The sequence below is a fragment of the Carassius auratus genome, chromosome 45 (assembly GCF_003368295.1).
Source record: "Carassius auratus strain Wakin chromosome 45, ASM336829v1, whole genome shotgun sequence".
NCBI lineage: Eukaryota > Metazoa > Chordata > Actinopteri > Cypriniformes > Cyprinidae > Carassius > Carassius auratus.
Window position 1 is genome coordinate 9,196,255 of NC_039287.1, and position 21,127 is coordinate 9,217,381.

At 37.0% G+C, this 21,127-nt stretch overlaps 1 protein-coding gene and 1 long non-coding RNA gene across 3 annotated transcripts; both read left to right on the forward strand.

Annotated features, from left to right (window-relative positions):
* Window positions 1-617: 617 nt before the first annotated feature.
* Window positions 618-6,064, forward strand: LOC113063200 (uncharacterized). Of its 2 annotated transcripts, none has more exons than XR_003278643.1 (4): window positions 618-763; window positions 1,694-1,850; window positions 2,031-2,113; window positions 5,578-6,064. It is a non-coding gene; the product is annotated as an uncharacterized LOC113063200 (long non-coding RNA). The 2 variants fall into 2 exon arrangements; XR_003278644.1 differs by lacking the exon at window positions 618-763 and adding an exon at window positions 800-1,399.
* Window positions 6,065-7,229: 1,165 nt separating this feature from the next.
* LOC113063178 (leukocyte elastase inhibitor-like) lies at window positions 7,230-12,981 on the forward strand. The gene is made up of 7 exons (XM_026233398.1): window positions 7,230-7,407; window positions 7,796-7,974; window positions 9,567-9,704; window positions 9,804-9,921; window positions 11,713-11,855; window positions 11,987-12,154; window positions 12,252-12,981. Exons 1-7 carry the CDS (start codon window positions 7,341-7,343, stop codon window positions 12,657-12,659), a joined length of 1,221 nt encoding a protein of 406 aa, XP_026089183.1. The 5' UTR covers window positions 7,230-7,340; the 3' UTR covers window positions 12,660-12,981.
* Window positions 12,982-21,127: the final 8,146 nt, after the last annotated feature.

Genomic DNA, 21,127 nt, shown 5'->3' on the forward strand with positions numbered 1-21,127 from the left:
ATGAGAAAATATTTTGGCATCTTTTTAAAGGCCTTTTCAATAGATACACATGCATGCTATACAAATCATGAGTCATTCTGCCATCTAGGGACTCACAAATGTGATTGTGCAGGGCCCCTTAAATAGTGCTTTTAAATTTTTGACTCCTGTGCCTCTAAAAATATATACAGTATTATTGCACAACCCTGTTGTGTCAATGTTCAAATTCCTCAAAATGGTGCACTGTTGTGCCGCTCCATGTTCACTCCAAATGCTGTTCTTGTGTTTGCTGTAGATTTGAGAGCAGACAAAAGTTTCATTTCAGGTTGGACTAACTGTTGTGATATATTTTCCTACACTATCTATTTTAGTTTTGTCAGTAATGTGTTGCCATTGAGTCCTTAAGAAGCACTCTTTGTGCCTTATTGCCTTATTTGTGTGTGTGTGTGTGTGTGTGTGTGTGTGTGTGTATGTAACTTTAGCAGAACAATATCCAGTTTTCATCTGCCTGCTTAGTCTGTACTTAATATATACACTCAAAAAAATGATTTTTGCTCTTTGTTCAATTTAATTAATTAAAATGAGCACATACAACATAACTCTTTGTAAAAATGGTGTCAACTTAATTATATTTTACATGAACAATGTAATTTTAAAAAAATTAGGTTTACAAATTTTTTTTAAATTGAGTCAACAAGAATATTTTTTGTTCGTCTTAACCGGATGCACGTCATCAACTGAAACGGATGCAGATGGATTGTTCAGCAGCGAACATGTGAGATGGGTAAGTGGCCTTTTTTTTCTTATCTATCATCGTCCATCTAATTTTATTTAATTAACAAACTAATTAAAATATGCTTTCTTAATATCTTGTTGCATACCAGAAAGTTATTTTTCTATAAGCACTGTATGAAAATAGCTCTTAAGTGTGTCTTTTGTAGCTGATGTTAGGTTTCTGGATTCAGCACGTGGTGCAGACTTTCTTTTTTTCTTTTTTTACTAAAAGTATCAAATAACGTTAAAATGAAGCATCGCATAACAAGAGAGAACAGAAAACCCTTCAGTACCATTAATTAATGTATAAAACCAGGGCCATAAGACACGCCCGATAATTAGAAATGGCCAAATTGTCCCCTAGGATTTTAAATTCTTACTCTGCATTCAGCTGTTGTTAGGGTGACAAAGTTTCAAATGTATATTTTAGGTCTTCCTCATCTATATTTAATTTATTGCTCGTCATTGTTAAAACGATTGAGATGCCAATCAAAGCGCACAGCAGCCAATCGAAGGCTTTAGATTAGTCACGCTTGTTAAGTTCACGTGCTCGTGACTGAATTCAACGCGTTCACGGAGTCTCTCGTCTTAAACAACAAATAGTGTTTTAGCGACGAAAGTATTACATTTCGCTGCTTCAGTAATTGTAAGTGGAGTTTTTGCATTTCTTCTGCTAGCTAGATTATGGTCATGGACCGACATTATGTCTGTGTAGTCAGCTAATAACGTTTTGTTTCTCCAAGCGCTTGTATGTGTAAGTTAATGTTATTCTGTTACTTGCGATTAATATATCAAGAGGAATAATCGAAAATGATTTCTGTCATAAATAAGTTGTCACCCTGACCCTGTACTAAATATTTAGTTTTCTTTGTAGCACTTTAACCTTTTTTGTCTTTGCTGAATTGCCCATAAACAAGACCTCTGTAACTTATGTCTTCAGATAAATTATGAATTTCATCGGATCACAACCCTTCCTTTACACATCAAAATTCATGTCCAAACTGGATCTGTTCTCTGATGATCTGCTAAAAGTGTTTACCAAAAAGGGTGGAGTGTTTAGAAAAAAGATTCAAGATGTGATGTTGCCAGTGTCTCAGGTAGTATTTTTTTTTCTTCAGTTTTCTTTTTACATTTTTTTTATTTTTTATATATTGCTTTTTAATACAAGCTATTGATATAGTGCTCTGTAATGCATAATGGCTCAGAGATGTGTATTGAAGGGTGTCAAATGTATGAATATCGGAACTTAAAAAAATGTTTTGTCTGTTTTCTTACAGTGCCACCATGGAGACCAAGCAAGAGTGCATTCTCAATGATCTATGCATCTACCTGAATGAAGATGAATATGATGGAGTATTTGGTGAGTATAGAGTCAAAAACTGCTGATGGGTAAAGAGTTAATGTAAATTTTTTTTTTAATTTTAAAATATTGAGTAAATTGTAAAGCTCAGATATGAATTAAATGACTGATGTTAACTTCTCTTTAAACCTTTGTACTCCACACAGCCACTGGTTTAGGTTTACGTGATATCATCCTGTTTGATAAGCACAGTTCTTAATAGTCAATTCGATTCACCTTTATGTAGTACTTTACACAATACACATTGTCAAAGCAGCATAATTAAACAGGAAAATTGTTTGTCGATAATGCAAGAGGACAATAACAAACAGACAGTTTTTGTTTTGTTTTTTTTTAAGAAAAAGTCAGTTCATTGATTATTCAGTGATGTCATCATCCAGTTCAACTCTCTTCCAATAGTGTCTATGCAATCAGTCAAGCATCCCCATTCGCCAAAGGTGGCAGTGGCAAGGAACCAAAACTTAAAGGGATAGTTCACTTTCAAATTAAATTTTAGCTTACCTCAAGAACATCCAAAATGTAGGTGTCTTTGTTTCCGCAGTATTTCCCATTTTGATATTTTTAGGTCAAACTGTTCTTGTCTGTGACTAATATAATGGAGGTCTATGGTCACCACCTCAAAGAGCATGCACAGAGGAGTCAAAATTAAACAATTCCCCACCGTAAGTACACATTAATGACCCAAGACACGAAACGAGCGGTTTGTGTAAGAAAAAGAACAGTATTTATACCATTTTTACCTCTTGTACACAACCACGTCCAACTGATGTGAGGGCGCGAGTGCTTCCTGATGTGTGATGTGTGCGCGCTCTGGCTTAGTCTGCGCAAGCACGGAAAGCACACTCATTGTTTACACTTACTGTCTATGGTTTACACAGAGATTTCCGAAGTGTTAACTTACACTGTGAAGATTTAAACATATTTATACGTACAGGAAATTGCAATGGAAGACGATTTCAATATATCAACAGACAACGTTGAATTTGTCACAGCCATATTTATTTGAACCAGAATACACAGATAAAGTACTCGGGAGCAATCATGGAATCATCCGCTGCGGCAGCACGTCTTCAAGCCTCAGAGACCGAGATCTCTTAAAAATTGGTGGTGTTTTAGTAGCAAGTGTTGTGAGATGGCAACAGAACTGGAGAACATATGTTGTCACGAATGGTTTTGCACGTTGCGTTTAGTTTGCCATGTATAAACTGGAGGCGACGTCCAATGCCAGAGGGACCCAATGGCACGCTGTCAATAGAGTGAGTAATGTGTTGTGTTTATTGTAATTGCAACGATTATAGGGTGCATTATAAACAAATAATTACAGTTACTGCATTATATTTCAGACAGTGCAGATTGGTGGTGTATTGTGTGGTAAACAATAAACAATGAGTGACGTACACGCGTGAGAGATCGCTTCCGGCGCTTTCCATGCTTGCGCAGACTAAGCCAGAAGCACTCGCACACTCAGATCAGTTAGACGTGGTTGTGTACAGGAGATAAAACTAAAATAAATACTGTTAATTTTCTTACACAAACCGCTCGTTTTGTGTCTTAGGTCATCAATGTGTACATACGATGGGGAATTGTTTAATTTGGACTTCTCTGTGCATGCTCTTTGAGGTGGTGACCATAGACCTCCATTATATGAGACACAGACAAGAACGGTTTGACCTAAAAATATAAAAATGTAAACTACTTCGAAAACAAAAGACACCTACATCTTGGATGCCCTTAAGTTGAGCTAAAACATACCTAATTTAATTTGAAAGTGAACTATCCCTTTAATTAGTGACGGAAATGGAAAATAAACTTTGGGCCTCATGAAAAACAGCAGTTTAATTCCAGGCTTCACGGGGTAGTCGTGGCCTAATGGTTAGAGAGTCGGACTCCCAATCGAAAGGTTTTGAGTACGAGTCTCGGGCCGGCAGGAATTGTGGGTGGGGGGAGTGCATGAACAGCTCTCTCCACCTTCAATACCACGACTTAGGTGCCCTTGAGCAAGGCATCGAACCCCCAACTGCTCCCCGGGCGCCGCATAAATGATGCCCACTGCTCTGTGTGTGTGTGTGTGTGTGTGTGTGTGTGTGTGTGTGTGTGTGTGTGCACCTTGGATGGGTTAAAAGCAGAGCACGAATTCTGAGTATGGGTCACCATACTTGGCTGTATGTCACGTCACACTTTAAAGAGAAAAAAAAAATATATATATATATATATATATATATATATATATATACCTTTAACATACAAAGTAATTACATTCCGTTTGTTCAGTAATAAAGTAATATATTTTACAAGGCGCTCGTTTAGGTGAATGGCATTGCATCCATCTATGTTGGTTTGAAAATAAAGTGACTAATGATTTTATAGATGAAATTAAAGTACACAAACCTGTATTTTGGCAAAGATTTGCACCAATTTGGTGGTGCCAAGGACTACGCTGTTCTTAAAAAAATTGAAAAAAAGCTTGTACTCCGTAACTCAACCGTTTTCAGAGAATGAGGGAAGGGTGTGCTGTCAGCAGTTGTTTTAATTGTGCCCAGTTTTGGTTAAAGTTAAGTAATATTGATTTGAAATAAGTATCGGTAGCATTTTATAATAATGGTCCATCAGTTAATGTTAGTTAACTGCATTAGTTAACATGATCTAAGCAAGAACAATCCTTCTTCAGCATTTATGAATCTTAGTTTGTTAATTTCAACATTTACTAATGCATTATTCAAATCAAAAGTTGTGCTTGTTAACATTAGTTAATACACTGTGAATTAGCATGAACTAACAATGAATAACTGTATTTTCATTAAGATTAACAAAGATGAATAAATACAGTAATGTATTGTTCATTGTTTGTTCATGTTACTTAATGAATTAACTAACATTAACTAATGGAGATTATTCTAAAGTGTTACCGAAGTATCAATGGCTCTTGAGAATATCTGGATTTTATAAATGTAGTTTGTTAATGTCATTAATCTAAATGAATTAAAAATTTCAAACAGTCACTGAGTGATAGTTAGAGATTTTAAGGTAGCATAGTTATTCATTGTTGTGATATTGACAGAGGCACTGTATTTTCCATTATAAAGTGGAACACAGTCTGCCAAAGGTGTTGAGTTGGGTTGTGATCTGGTGACCAAACGCCATAGCATTGTTTTAAGATGGCTCGTGGCGGTTTGAATGTGCTGTGGAAGTGGAGTTGTTCACTAAAAATAACTGTTGTTTCTCTCCAAATATGTGTATTTTCAGTGTCACATATAGCATTTTATTACACTACTGTACCATTATTTATTAATGATTTAGAACTATTCCATTGAGGTCCACAAGTCTAAAATAAGCTGAGTGCACATTTCTTAATGTTTGTATTGGGGTTTTCATTTAAAAAAAAAAAAAAGAAACATGCCGTATAATTTTTTTTTTATATATATGCCATACATTTACAATTTTTATATATATTTTTTTTTCCAAAGGATGATGACCCTGCAAGAACCAAAGCGGACATAAAGAAGACCTTTTAGGGATTCTGTGATGAAGGCATGAATTTGCTGATGCAACAGAAGACCCTGAAGATATCTGCATTGTGCTGGAAGATGTGGAGGTGCTTTCTGGTTTAGGTAATGTAGCATTGGCTACAGCCATGCTACTTGGACTAATATACCCTTTAAATCTTACTCATCCATAGGAGATCCATTACACTTTTAAGGTGCTCCAAAAAATGATTCTCGAGCTGAACTTGTGTAAATTGTCTGCCAAAGCACAGGCGCAGAAAACAAAACTCTTCACTTGGGTGTGCTGTTTGAGGATCCCTTTTTGAATGCTGTTTTATTTCCTTGTATGCCCATGTGTTTTTGTTGTATCTGAATTTTTGCATGATGAGCAGAGGTGATTAAGTCTCTCAATCACATTTAATCTCATGTTTAAGAAAACAAAATAAAATAACATTTTGTTATATTCTTATATGCTCATGTTTTATTTGCATTGTCATTTCTTAACTTAGTGAGCATGTTTAATTGCCATATTTGCAGTTTTAAGAAGACACTCAAGGTTAAATGTGCTCATGTTTTAAATACAGATTTTTACTAAATGGACTGACTTTTAACATATTGACTTTCTTCACAGGAGTAGACTATAGGTATACAGTAAATAGGTTTTAATGTAATAGAACATGTATTTCACTTTCATTTGGAAGTAACTGTAGAATCAAGTTAGAAAAGTGTAATGATTTAAATTTTTTCTAGTAGGTAGGACAAAAATGTTTGTAGTTGACATTGCATTGTTAGATATAGTAGACATGACCAAATTGAATGTAGTTAACATGGCATTATTTTATATAGTAGGCATGACAAAATTCAGAGTAGTTAACCTGACACAACTTTCTCTATTAGGCATGGCTAAACTTTATCTAGTAGAATGGACCAATTTTCTTTTTGTTGTCTTGACTAAAATAATTTAAGTTTGTACAACAAGATTACTACAAATCATTTCAAACTAATTCGATATTGTTTGGAAAATATAATTAAATTTCGTGGAAAAGTTTACTCAAATTTTTTTAAGTTCGTTCAACAACTTTTTTTTTTGAGTGTACATATATAAATATATGATACTGACATTGTAGGTGTTGTCTTCATTTATAATTCCTTGTCATGGCAATTGATTGGAGTTATCTCTTTTGGTAGCAATCTCATAACCTGAAGAAATCAATACTATATTTGCTCAATGTATCAATCAAGAAAAAATAACTATTTGAAACATTTACAGGAAAACACTAGACTGAAGAAGTCTATCAGAAAACCACTTCCTCCACAAACACAGTCCCTATTGTGAAAGGCCTTTGATAAGGTTTTATTAAGCAGAACCTCTGTGTGAACCCAGTAGTGTGACTCACCCTTTATGCACAAAGTCCAACTGATTAGTACAGAGCTGTCACATTCATTGAATACATCTGCCTTGTGTTGTTGACAAAACAAAGTGTGTAGGCTATTTGCTATTGTACACCCCCCCTCCCCCCTCCAAAGAAAACGTATTAAAACATTCCAACAAATGTTTCACTTATTTTGGAAACTGGCTGAATAAAGGGTTGTGAATTGTGGAGTAAAATACGGGAAGCACATGCAAAGGCAGTAAAACGGCGAGGGAGTGTGTGACTAACGCATCTGAGATATGTCTCAGTTATGCGGTTTGCCCGTCTAGTTTGTTCTGCGCTGTGTGGGCGTTGCTGGTCCACTTGTATCGCATGACTCTAGGGCAGGTTTCTTTTTCACTCAGACGTACATTTGTGACAAGCATCCTTTATAAAAAAGGTAGGTAATACTTAATCCGTAAACATACAATTCTCTAAAACCGGTGCTCGGAACTGGAGTGTTGTTTCCAATGGGAATGTACTCTCCGTTTTTGGGACTTCCGCATTTATCTGACGTGCAATCAAACTTCTGAGCAAAAGGGAAATATTTACGATGATATGCACATTATCAGGCTACATATGTTAAAACAAAAGTAGGCTACATTACATTATTAGATTGGACAGAAGTCTAAAGTTATTTTGTACTAACGCTGGACATTCGTAGGCTAAGCATATAAATTGTTTATACTGTCTAGAACTGCTCAGTATTTTTACTGCTTTTTGTGAAAATATGGCGTTATATGGATTTAAACAATGGTTGCATAAATTATGTGGCTGTTTATCCGTAGTGTCATCAGTCATGGAGGGTGTGTCTCGTGCTAACAGTCTCTTCGCTCTGGATCTCTATCGGGCTTTGAGCGCGAGCAACGCTGAGGGAAACATGTTTTTCTCTCCACTGAGCATCAGCGCAGCGCTCAGCATGGTCTACCTTGGAGCCCGAGGAGAGACTGCCAAAGAAATGGCAAAGGTATGAGGTATAAGCATCTGGAGAACAAGCGAAGAGGTTATTATTATTATTATTCTAGAAATTGTCTGCAATCTGCACGTACAGTACAATCCGTGGTTGGGAAATCCTGCTCGAAAACAAAACCACAACCCAAAACAAGTAATAGAGAACATTACCTTGTTTGACAGAAAAATGGGGTGAGGTCTAGATGTCAAAAGGGTAAATATTTGCTCATAGTGTGAGCTTAACACAGAGACGCATTTATCAAAGCCAAAAAAATAGCATATAGTTATGATTTTGTTACAAGTTTATCTAAACCAGTTCTATCAGTGTCGTAGAATTCTTTGAGAATTTAAATGAGAATTATATATATATATATATATATATATATATATATATATATATATATATATATATATATATAATATATATAAGTGTGAAAGTTTGAGTTGGAATTATCATTCAGTGTAATTTCAGTTCATTATCCAGAAGAAATAAATAGAAGCTATTTATTTATTACTGCAGAAAATGTTATCTCTTTCAGAAAAATCTATTATAATTCAGGTTCAGTTAGTTCAGTTAGTACCTACTGGCCCTACAATAGTTCATGGTGAATACTGTAGCAAAGCTATAGTTTACGGTATTTTGTAGGTATAGCCACTGCAGTTAAATATTAGCCTAACTAACATATAGAAGTAATGAAAATGTTCCAAGTTACATTACATTACATTTAGCTGACGCTTTTATCCAAAGCGACTTACAATTGCTATATCAATCAGAGGTTGCCACCTCTGGAGCAACTAGGGGTTAAGTGTCTTGCTCAGGGACACATTGGTGTCTCACAGTGGATTCAAACCCGGGTCTCTCACACCAAAGGCATGTGTCTTATCCACTGTGCCAACACCACCCCAACAGTACAGCAGTGCATCAGTACAGCAGTCCTATATGCTGACTTCAAGCGTACATCATTAATCTATTACAAAGCAGATTTGCATGCTTGGGCTGAAATCAAATGCAAAGCATTTGTATGCAAAGCGTTTATTGATAAACTAGACATTGCAGGACATTCCATTAGCCAAATAGTGCACAGACTGTGATACAACCAGTGAGCAACTGACTCAACAGAGAGAGGGAGAGCCGGAGTAGGGTAAACAAATGTTCACAGCTGCACATACCTCTCTTTTTCACTCTTTAGAGCTGCTCTTTCAGAAGGAGCTTACAAAATAGAAAAAATGCATCCAGATTTAAAAGAGAAAACAACTGAAATGGACCTAGAATATATTCAAGATTTTAGCCACAAAAGCCAGCTTGTGCCAGCTAGCTGCCATCATTTGTTTGAAAGTGCAGACTCATTTAGATAATAACTTTAGACTCCAACAACAATTAGATAAATTCCTTAATTTAGTTTACTCCTTATAATAAATGTGCTTAGAACAGGCTCTTAAGTGCACACCCTTAGCTTATTCTGTAAACATACCATGGTCATTTTTTCTTCTTTTGAATAAAAGAGAAATATATAATAAAAAAAAGACAATTTTGTAAAACTATTAGTATAGTCTTTCCGGTGTAAAAAAAAAAAAATACAGTTAACATGTGAACTCTTTCCCTTGCAGGTTTTGTCCTTTAGTTCTGTCTCTGATGTTCACTCTCATTTTGAGACCCTCACCTCTGCAATCAACAAGCCACAAGCTTCCTACATCCTTAGACTGGCCAACCGTCTCTATGGAGAGAAAACCTTCAGTTTCTTACCTGTGAGTCCTTTCCGTCTTCAAAAATGGGACATTATGAAGCTATTCTTTTAAACTCCATTATAATATATATATTGCTGATTGGTGTCATGCGTCCTGCAGGAGTATTTGGAGTCCACTCTGAAGCTGTACCACGCTGACCTCCAGGCTGTGGACTTCATTGGAGCTTCTGACGAGTCACGACAGCTCATTAACAAATGGGTGGAAGAGCAGACAGAGAGTGAGAAGATCAGTTCCATCTACAGTTCTATTAAAGAATCAGTTCAGACCTATTGATTGAACAGGGCCGTGCACAGACCTTTTGAGGGGCATGTGCTGAAACTGAAAAAGGGCACCCCCCCCCCCCCCCTTTTATATCAAGATTATTTAGTAAGCCTGCATAAAAGGAAGAAATGGTCACATCTTCATGACAAATTCAATAACACAAAAATAATAGTCTCAAAAGCTTTAGATTTATTCACGATTAATAACGACCATAATAATAATATTAGATAATTAGATAATATAGATAAACAGGGTTTTAAGGGCTTCTTTAAACCTAATACAACAGCAACCTTCTGTGAGCCATGTATCTGGCAAAAATTTGATACTGTGGTGGACCAGGGATGTTGGTCTCTTGAAGGTCTCTTATTCACTACACTTTCCCTAAAATAAGCCAGCAATGAAAAAATAAATAAAAATAGTGAAAAGTACAGTTGCAGTGAAAAGCATTTCTGAAGGATCACGTGACACTGAAGAGTATACTGGAGTAATGATGCTGAAAATTCAGCTTTGATCACAAAAATAAATTACATTTTAAAATATTCAAATAGAAAACAGTTATTTAAAATTGTAAAAATATTACACAATATTACTGATTTTGCTGTATTTTGGATCAAATAAATGAAGCCTTGGAATGAATCATGAATTACATTCTGCATGATAAAATATAAAGATTTCAGTGATCTTCTGTAATTTTTTTTTTTTTTTTTTGTTACTACTAAATTACTGTAGTAAAACAATGTTTTACAACATTTTATACATGTGAGGACGAGCGGAGAGTATACCATAACATGATTAGCCTAAATGTTAATAAATTAAGTGTATCAGCAATCATAAATCAAAAAAGAAATTTATTATCAGGTGACGAGGATCACTCGTCGCTTTGTGTAAGTTCCAGTACGAAACAGCGCGGGGGCGCACCTGTTATGATTTTCCGATGGTAAAAACAAATTATATGTTGTTGTATTACTTATCAATTTATCGTTTTTGACCAGCGAATGTATGCAAATGTTGTTGTTTTTCTGTCCGTCATTAAAACGGCGACGGCGCCTGCCGCTGCGGGCATCACATTACATTTTCATCTAGGTTACAAACTAGTTTTTGTAGCTATATAGACGGAGCGCTCAGTTTTTCCTGTGGTAAAATGCATTTGGCCAAAATAGCATTTTATTAAAGATGAAATGCAACTGTATGCACAGGCTATTTAAGTGTTGGCTATGACTAGATGGCAAATGCTAGCCCTGTCTCTCAGGCGACGTCCCACATGTCTCAGTCAGTGAGTCAGTCAGACATCAAATAAATAAAATATGAGCCTTTATAGACAGTGTTTAGTAGTACTTATTCAAACAACAAGATATTTATTTACCCTTCGCAAAACTTTGTTCAGCTCAGCTGGTGTCTACTGTGCGGCTGCTGTGGAACTTCAATTGATTCAATGAATATAGAGGGGGCGGAGTTATCAGCTTACTGACCGCTTGAGGATCCAATAAGATTTACACAAGCTCGTTTTAAGAACTTTCATCTGCTAAATATTTGTAAAACAGACAGACAGACGTAAAGGGTGACCAATAGCATTGATTAAAAAAAAAAAAAAAAAAAAAACACCACCAAAAAAAGGGCACTTCGGAGTGTAAGGGCAAAAAGGGCATGTGCTCTGCACAGGTTGAGCCCTACCTGTGCACGTGCCTGTGATTGAATATATTTTTTTAAAAGATGTGAAGTCAGGAATGCAAACTTGTGTTTTTTGTAGATAAAATCAAAGATCTTCTCAAGCCAGGAATGGTGACCGGAATGACCCGACTAGCTCTGGTTAATGCCATCTACTTCAAAGGGAACTGGCTGCAGAAATTTAATGCTCAAGACACTAAAGAAATGCCATTTAAAATAAACCAGGTCTGTTTGCAAAATATTGTACAAATGCAGTTGTATGTCCTTACACTATGCATACCACATCATATCTATATGACAGGGGGTCATTCTCTTTTTCATGTTCACTTTATCATATGTGTTCTGTCTTCCATCAGAATGAACGCCGGCCTGTGCAAATGATGTACCAGAAGAAAAAGTTCCCCTTCAACTATGTCTATGACCACCGCTTACAAGTGCTTGAGTTGCCATATATAAAAGAAGAGCTCAGCATGTTGATTCTTCTTCCTGAGGAAAGTCAGGATGGCTCTGACCCTCTTCTTAAGGTCAGCAAAAAGTTTTTGTATTGATCTGCTTGACTTGACTGTATTGTTTACTTGCATATATTCAGAGACTGAGAATTTGCGCATGTGTGTTTGACAGCTGGAGAGCGAGCTGACCCTTGATAAGCTGAATGAATGGACCAACAGAAGCAATATGGACACCCAGACAGAGATCATAGTCCACTTGCCAAAGTTCAAGCTGGAGGTAGAGAGCTCCTTAGCAGAAATATTGATGGGCATGGGTATGACCTCTGTGTTTCAGGGTCCAAAGGCTGATCTGACTGGCATGAGCAGTCAGGGTGGCCTCTTCCTTTCGACAGTGGCCCACAAGGCCTTTGTGGATGTAAACGAGGAAGGCACAGAGGCAGCAGCCGCTACGGCAGCCATTGTGGCATTCTGTATGTTACGAGAGGAGCACTTCATGGCAGATCACCCCTTCTTGTTCTTCATCAGGCACAATACCACCAACAGCATCCTCTTCTTCGGCAGATTCAGAGGCCCATCTTAAATATATGATGTTTGTCTAACACTAAAATAAATAAATAATAAATACTACTATTTAGATGTCAATAATTCACATTTTGTATTTTTTTAAAATAATATAATAATGTCTTTGATTTTGATTAGCTGGGAATTTTTGGCACATTTTTGATAATGCATTTATTGACTATCACAACAATTATTTAGCAAATTCGTTGACTGGGACAACAAAGTAAATTCAAAGTCTGCACAGTCATTATGTCATTAAAGTGTTGCATATTGTAATGGTGCAGAGATTTCATAGTAACATCTGCAACTGCTTTTTATCAATTATAAGCACTACAATTGTGTGTGTGTGTGTGTGTGTGTGCAAAAACCTTAATTGCTATTAATTAACACAAGTCTGTCCCATCGGAAAAGCAAAAGTTTGTCGTTCAGACGCCTAATTGAACATTTAGGCCAAACACTGGAAATACTTCAAGTGGTCAAATGCAAAAAAAACAGGAGTATGGGTTTTGAAACAGTCCATTCTACAATTCTACAAACATTGAGCCATTTTTCAACCACTTTACCCAGTTTAGGCTAACCCACTGAGGGCTAGTTTGAGGGGTGTACATACTCGTACTTACACTATTGAAAGCTGTTTTAACATTTAATCTATAAGCCAAACTAGTAAACTTTTACTGTTGTAAACGCTGTAATTTCCTATACAAAGTAGCCTAATGTGTTTGCTGGTCTTTGAGCGACCTCTGGTGGCAGGATGGAGATTAGACACCAATTTTATTATCTATTATTTTCCTATTTTTCCTCCAGTAAAAACAATAAATATAATTTCAGGGCTGTATGTAACCTTTTTATTTATTATTATTATTTTTTTTTTTCATTTTTGCATAAAGCAGTGGTGGTGTAGACACTAAATGTTTTTACATTAAAGGTCCCATTATTCGCGCTTTTAGAAGCTTTGATTGTGTTTACAGTGTGCAATATAAGATGTTCATGTTTCGCGTGTAAAAAAAACTGTATTTTTCCCACAATTCACCTATCAGTATACTGCTGTTTTCACATAGTAAAAAAATTGAAACAGCGACCCCATTGGAACTCAATTGAGACAAGTGAAGCCCATTTTTAGCTATTTTTAGCACTTCCGTTTCTGATGCACAGACTCAAATTAAGCTTGATGAAGTCAGCAACCTGTCTGACAGATGTAAATCTTAACTGTGCGTGCAAACTGCCATCGTTAATCTTGCAGAGACGGCGAGCTTGAGCGGGGAGGTCTTTGGCGTGAGTGAGCAGGAGTAAGTATTCTGATTAATTATTTTGTATAATATTTTAAAATGTAACGCCAGTACGCCATATTAAGTTAATTGCCTGCAAGCTTCTCCTGTCTGTACGGTAATTTCTCTACTGTGCGATAGAGAGTCGAGTGGTTATGACGCAATCGTTAGCCTATTTTTACAAAAACGGTTTCTATGGGGCCATAATGTAACATAGAAGGTAATGGAGCCCTTTATAAATTGTCGTTTATCTTTAGAAATAAATAATGGACAAATGGAGTCTTTAAACGCCTCAGATAAAAAGTTATTCGCTGTCAAAGTGACGGCAAAATGAATGGGAGGTCAATGGGATGCTAACGCAAGTGAAGTTCTGCTAAAAGATGGTGACACGCGGCCGACTTCAACTTCCGGTTGACTTCTTTGCCGCCTGTGTTTTCACTGTCATAAAAACGGGCTGATGATTTCCTTGTTATAAAGTCCCTCCTTCAGAAATACGTAATGAGTTCTGATTGTGATTCGACAGATGCTTAGAGCTCCTGGAAATGTGATTGGGCTAGACACAGGAGCTGGAGATGTACTTATAATCACAGGAGCGTTTTTACCGACGAGATGTGCATGAAAATCGCATTCGTTTTTTTGCACAGCCCTAACATCTAGTTAACAAAGCTAAACAGCGTTGCCCTTTGTGTAATAAGTTTCAGAAACTGTTAAATGCACCAACTTAAATAGTAAAATACACTTCTTGTGGTTGTGGTCCATAAACAATGCTTTCTCCAGACAAAGAGGGAACTTCTCCATCTTTCAAGGATAATCTTTGTGCGAATCCGGCATTAAACTGATTGAGATTGAGGAATTTGTCCTCAGCAAGCTGCCCTCAGCAAAATGTGCAGCACATAGTTTTACATGTGGATTATAATTTTCGGGAACGGAGTTAAACATAAATTGCAACCATTAATCTCCAAGTACAGCATCCCTGGGAAGGCCAAACAAAGGTGATTGGACTCCTAGATTAAAATAACAGCGTTTCAACGACATGGCAAAAACAAACGCAGCTTTTCCTTCTTCTCCGTCAGAGCGCAACAAGACCATGCCCCCCTTTTTGTGAATTCATGTGGGCGGAGGATAGTCAAAAAACTATTTTAGTGACGTCATTACTGCATGTACTAGAGGGCTGTAGTCCAAACGGGTTGTTTTTTGTAGGCGAATTCTGTTAAAGTGGGGGTGAAATGCTCGTTTTCACTCAATATCCTGTTAATCTTGAGTACCTATTGAGTAGTACTGCATCCTTCATATCTCCAAAAAGTCTTTAGTTTATTATATTTATAAGAGAAACATAGTCTGTACCGTTTTTCCCGGAAAAACACGAGCGGCGTGATGTGTGGGCGGAGCTTAAGAATCACGAGTGCGCGTAAGAATTTGCGTTGAGAGCGTCTGGAAACTGTGACATTACCGTGAGGAAAAAACCATCATCCAAAACAAACCATGGCTAACAGTCAGATTCAGCCGTATATTTATGATCCAGAATCAGATCCAGAGGCTAAAATTTAACAAGAGCAGCAGCAGCAACGACTACAGCAGGACGTCTCTATGTGGTATGTATTGAAACTGTATATATTTGCTTAGCGGTTTTGGAAAATGACTAAGTTCCACTTTATGTCGTCTTTTTTTTTCTTTTCTTTAAAAGGTGTACATGTGGAAAGTGCAGTTTGATGCCAACATCACATGTTGTTTACTTGATGTGCTTACGCGCCGATAGCTAAGTTAACAACAGAGATATTTTAAGCATTTTTACTCACTGCCTGCGGTTCCAACACACGATCGTGACCCTTTTTAGTTGGGATTGCAACATTCTTAAGAAATAAACGATACGCAAATCCGGCGTCAAACTGGGCCTTGTTTGTAAAACAAGCATCTTCGAAATGCAGGGAACAAACACAAACACTTGCACAACTCCGTTGATGCGCTGTAAAAATAAACTCCATCCACTGCTCCCTTAATGCTGTTTTTTTTTTGGTAATCTGTGCAGGGTTGTCTTGCCCTGGCAATCAAAAACACACTTCTTTTGTGACAATTCGGTCTCTCGCTCAGATCAGTGAATGTCTGTGCTCTGCTATACGGAGCGCGCGCTCTTCCGGGAAATGTGCCCTTAAGACCCATATAAGGAAATTCCGCTCCATTTTACGTCACACAGAGCCATACTCGAAAAAAACTTTCCGAAACTTGTGACAAACCGGAAGGAGTATTTTTGGAACAAAGTACAGCAAAAGATTATGCAAAAGATGAATTTCCTGGAACATCATTATGCTGTGTTCACACCAAATGTGAATAGAGCGTCAAATTCACGTCTACCGGCTCTAGTTTGCCGCTTGACCATTTTTGAGATCATTCGCTTCATTCAATGTTAAAACGGTTTCCATAATCTTACTAGTCAGACCTGCTTTTTTACTTGTCTTAAGTTAGTTCAAATGGCTTGGAGTTAAATTAAAAAACGTACTAATAAAATAAAAAATCATACTAGTAACATTTCAAATAAGAACTAGTATCTAATAAATGTGTACTAGTATATTGAATAAGTACTAGTATCTATTTAATAGGTATCCAAAATAATAAGTACTAATATCTAATGGACAAATACTATCTAATAATAAGTACAAGTATATAATGAATAAGTACTACTATTTAATAGGTACTAGTATCTAATGAATGAGTACTAGTTATCAAAAAATATGTACTACCTAATGAATAACTACTAGTAGGCTACATAAAAATAAAGTACTAGTCACTAGAAAAATACATACTAGTAAAAACTGAATATTTAATATCTCAGTGACGAATCCCCATGGAAGTCAAAGGCAAAAATGTAAAAAAAAAAAAAAATTACTAGCTACAATATAAAAGTGAGTTTCTAATATTAAGTATTAGTATCTAATTAATAAGTACTAGTCACTTTACAAAAAACACTAGTACCCCCCCCCCCCCCCCCAAAAAAAAGCACTAATGAATGAGTAGGCCTACTTAAAGGCGCAATATGTAATTTTTCTGCTTTAAAAAAAACAGAAATCACTATATCTATGTTATATATATTTTTTAGTTGTGTACTTACATCATCCCGACAGTTTCCACGAACTTTCAAATCCGGAGAAAATTATAGTTTAATTAGAAGACACGGCATGTTTCTTTATTTCCGTTTTGTCGCCCGTCTATGGCGTCATATAAACTTTGACCCCTGTAGTTTATCTAACTTCCTGTGGAACCGCCAAATACAAAGGTGAACAGAAACAAAGACGAGACGAAGAAGAAAAAGTAGTAGCCTTGATCGAGACCATTATATTTTATATTTATATTGTTTATATTCGTATTTAAACCTCAATCAATAACTTAGTTATGGATCATGATTATGCTTTGCCTGCACGTTCTGTGAAGCGCAAATGTTTATTTATGTTGTTGCCGTTGAAACCGTCTATATCTCTCCGTTCGAAAAGACGTGATTGTCAAAATACTAAGTTAGAATGAGTGAGGAATGATAGGGAGCGACAGAGCGCATGTTCCAATGAACAACATCTGGCATGAGCCTTACGCTCTTTTCTGACGTCATCAAAGTACGTCTTATGTTATTATTTTGATTGAGTGACCCCTGGTGGCCAAAAATTCCATACTGTACGTTTAATGGACAAGACACTAGTAGCCTATCTAAAAAAATAAGTTATGGTAACGTTAAATTAGACACTAGTGTGGTTTATATATTAAATGTTACTATGGCTTGCCATTCATGAACGATTTTAGCAACTCGTGTTGGTCAATCGGTCCTTTTTTGCACTGCAGACCTCCTATCACAGGGCGGAGCCCCCTCCAGTTCACACTCCTACATAAGGCAACACCACCAAACATTCTTATTAAACATTTTCCGCAGAATCACATCTTTCAGAACACGTAGCCTACTAAAACACTTTACAAACATATGTGGAGCTGTCAAACCAACGAAGAGGACAACTGAATTACGCCGAAAGGACATAATAAAAGTAAAATACTACATGTATATTGAGTGATTTGAAAGATGGATGCATAAAGTATGATACTCAATAATTTTTGTTTTGGTATTTCAAGCAGTGTCATCGGTCATGGAGGGTGTGTCTCGTGTAACAGTCTCTTCGCTCTGGATCTCTATCGGGCTTTGAGCGCGAGCAACGCTGAGGGAAACATGCTCTTCTCTCCACTGAGCATCAGCGCAGCGCTCAGCATGGTCTACCCTGGGAGCCCGAGGAGAGACAGATGAAGAAATGGCCAGAGTACGATGAATAAATACGCTACCATTGGTGCTATTAACTTTAGTCTAGTTTCAGTTTTCAGTAGCCTACATTAATTAAAGGGGTCATATGAAGTTGCTAAAAATAACATTATTTAAGTATTTGGTGTAATGAAATGTGTTTATGTGGTTTAAAGCAGCAGTTCGTAACTTTTGACGCTCTAGCGGTTAAAAAACAGAACTGCTTGCATCTTGCGGAAGAACATTGTAGCCGGATCTACTTCTCTCTGTTTATGTCTATGAAGAATCACAAAGGTACTGGGATACTCCGCCGCGGTGCCCCCGAAGCAATCTTAAATAGTCTGAATATAAACACTTATTATAGGTGTACCGTAGTGATTCAAGACAGGCTAAAAACACGGTTTGGAAAATGGATTCATGGTGTACTCACTTATTATTAGGGCTGTCACTTTTCAAATATGTACACTATTAATTTTAAAATAATGAAACAATTAAAAAAATAGATGTAACAAAACTCACAAACAAGCAGAAATAGAAAATAAAGAATTCCGAAATGCAGATAGGCGTTGCAAAAAGCTAGACAGAAAATACCAGCAATTTATGAACCCAGTGACGTCGGAAAGCGACCTTTACAGGAGGTGCTGAGTTATGAAAAGGAAGCCACCATTGCCAGCTGACAGCGACCCGCTTTTGTGGTGGAAAGATTTGGCAGTAAAATGAAGTACCCCTGGGAGCGCGTTTTCTCAACAGCTGGACATATATATAAACGCTCTGCTCTGGACCCCGAAAATGCTGATTGACTTGAGCAGCTGTTAATAAACAGAGCCGTTTGTTAACTAGCTGCGCAAATCCACGTTCATTATCAGCGTTTATTTTGCGCAAGCTATAAGGTAACACCAGCTCTGTTGTAGTAACAGCTGCTCTATGTGAAATCACGAACCTCATGCAATTTACCGCTGATTAGAGAACCGGCTTTACTGACGAGATGCGCATCGGTCGATCGTGATCTGCGCAGCCCTACACACAAGGCCTGTTCTCAACTTCAAGTAATTTAAAGTTTCGTTTTTTTGAACAGTTGTTTGAAATGGATTGAATCATTATTTAAAATACACTGCAGGCTTTAACCTTTTTTTTTTTTTTTTAGACATGGAAAAATCGATTTTACAGTCGATTCAATGAACACTTATGTCTTAAAATCGAAAATGATTTTTTTCACAAAGGACAGCCCTTGCTTATTATATACATTTTGTAAATTTTGAACACATAAAAAAGTTAGGGACCACAGCTCTGGTTGTTTCTTACAGGGAGCGATGTATTCCTGCAAATAGCAATAGGACCACTGGGAGGAGCCAGAGGAGCTTGATTTTTTTCACAGTTATCTGTCTCATATTCTACTGTCAGGACATAATGACAGGTTTAACTAATATGTAAAAAATAAATTTTTACAAAAGTTACCTACTGGCAGCTTTAAGGTTAAAAAAAAAAAAATATATATATATTTTGAAACGCCTTTTTGAAACGCGTCGATTTTTACCATAGACAGTAAAAGAAATGGACACAGCGACCCCATTGGAACTCAACTTAAGACAATTGAAGCCCATTTTTAGCGTTTTTTTAGCACTTTCGGTTTCTGACGCGCAGACTCAAATGAAGGCTTGACGGACTTCAGCAACTTGTCTGACAGATGTAAATGTTCTAGTAGCTGGTGCGTGCAAAATTATTTTGTATAGTATTTTAAAATGTAACGCCAGCACGCCATATTAAGTTAATTGCCTGCGAGCTTCTCCACCTGTCTGTACGGTAATGCGGACAGAGAGTTCAAGTGGTTATGACGCAATAGTTAGCCTATTTAAAAAAAAAAACAGTTTCTACGGGCCATAATGTAACATAGAAGGTAATGGAGCCCTTTATACATTGCCGTGTATCTTTAGAAATAAATAATGGACAAACGGAGTCTTTAAACGCCTCAGATGTAAAGTTATTCCCTGTCAAAGTGACGTCAAAATGAATGGGAGTCAATGGGAATGCTAACGCAAGTGAAGTTCTGCTACAAGATGGCAGCACGCAGCCGACTTCAACTTCCGGTCGACTTCTTTGCCGCCTGATTTTTACAAAGCTCCCGCTGAGTCCCAATTCGCCTACTTATACTACGACCTAAAAGTATGTACTTTTTTGTGAGGAAAAAGTATATACTTTTGAGTGTGTAGCAAAAGAGTATGCACGTTCTGGGACATACTTCGATGACGTGCAATGCAACGTGAACGACAACGTGGTTGCCTAGTTACGCACACCACAACTGTTAACGTTTCATTCATTCTTTATGTCCAATAAAATTTTATTTACTATTCCCATCTTTTTTTCTCATCGTTTTTTTCACAATACATTTTACAATGTGTTCTTCTACCAAGTTGAAGAGTGAAGAAGCAGGGCGGCGTCGTCGTAGAACCAAACGCAGGTCGTTTGTGAGGCGGCTGGTTCTGACGTTCATGTGCAATGTGTGTAACGAAATAAAATATAACTTTAATTAGGGTTAAACATTTGAATTCTTACACTTAAAAGCTGAGGGCGCATCTCCGCTGCTGCATCCGGCTGCCATGTTTACATCACCGCAAAGCCCCTCCCTCCCGCACGCAATGGGTTGTGGGCAATATTAGCACTAGAGTGTGCATTGATCTGCACTTCGAATTCAAATCGGAAATAGTAGACCATCCGGGTATCTTTGGAATACTCTTTTCAACATACTACGATTTGGGACGTACTAATTCTAATTTTGCATACTATTTAGGACGGATAGTATGCGAATTGGGACTCAGCATCCTAGTTTTGAATAGCGAGGTATACACTGATTGGCCAGCTATCCAGTGTGTTGTGATTGGACGACTGCCTCAAGCGTGTGAAATGTTACGCCCCAGTATTGGGAAAATGTTGAGAACATGAGTCAGACCAGTTTAAAAGTTT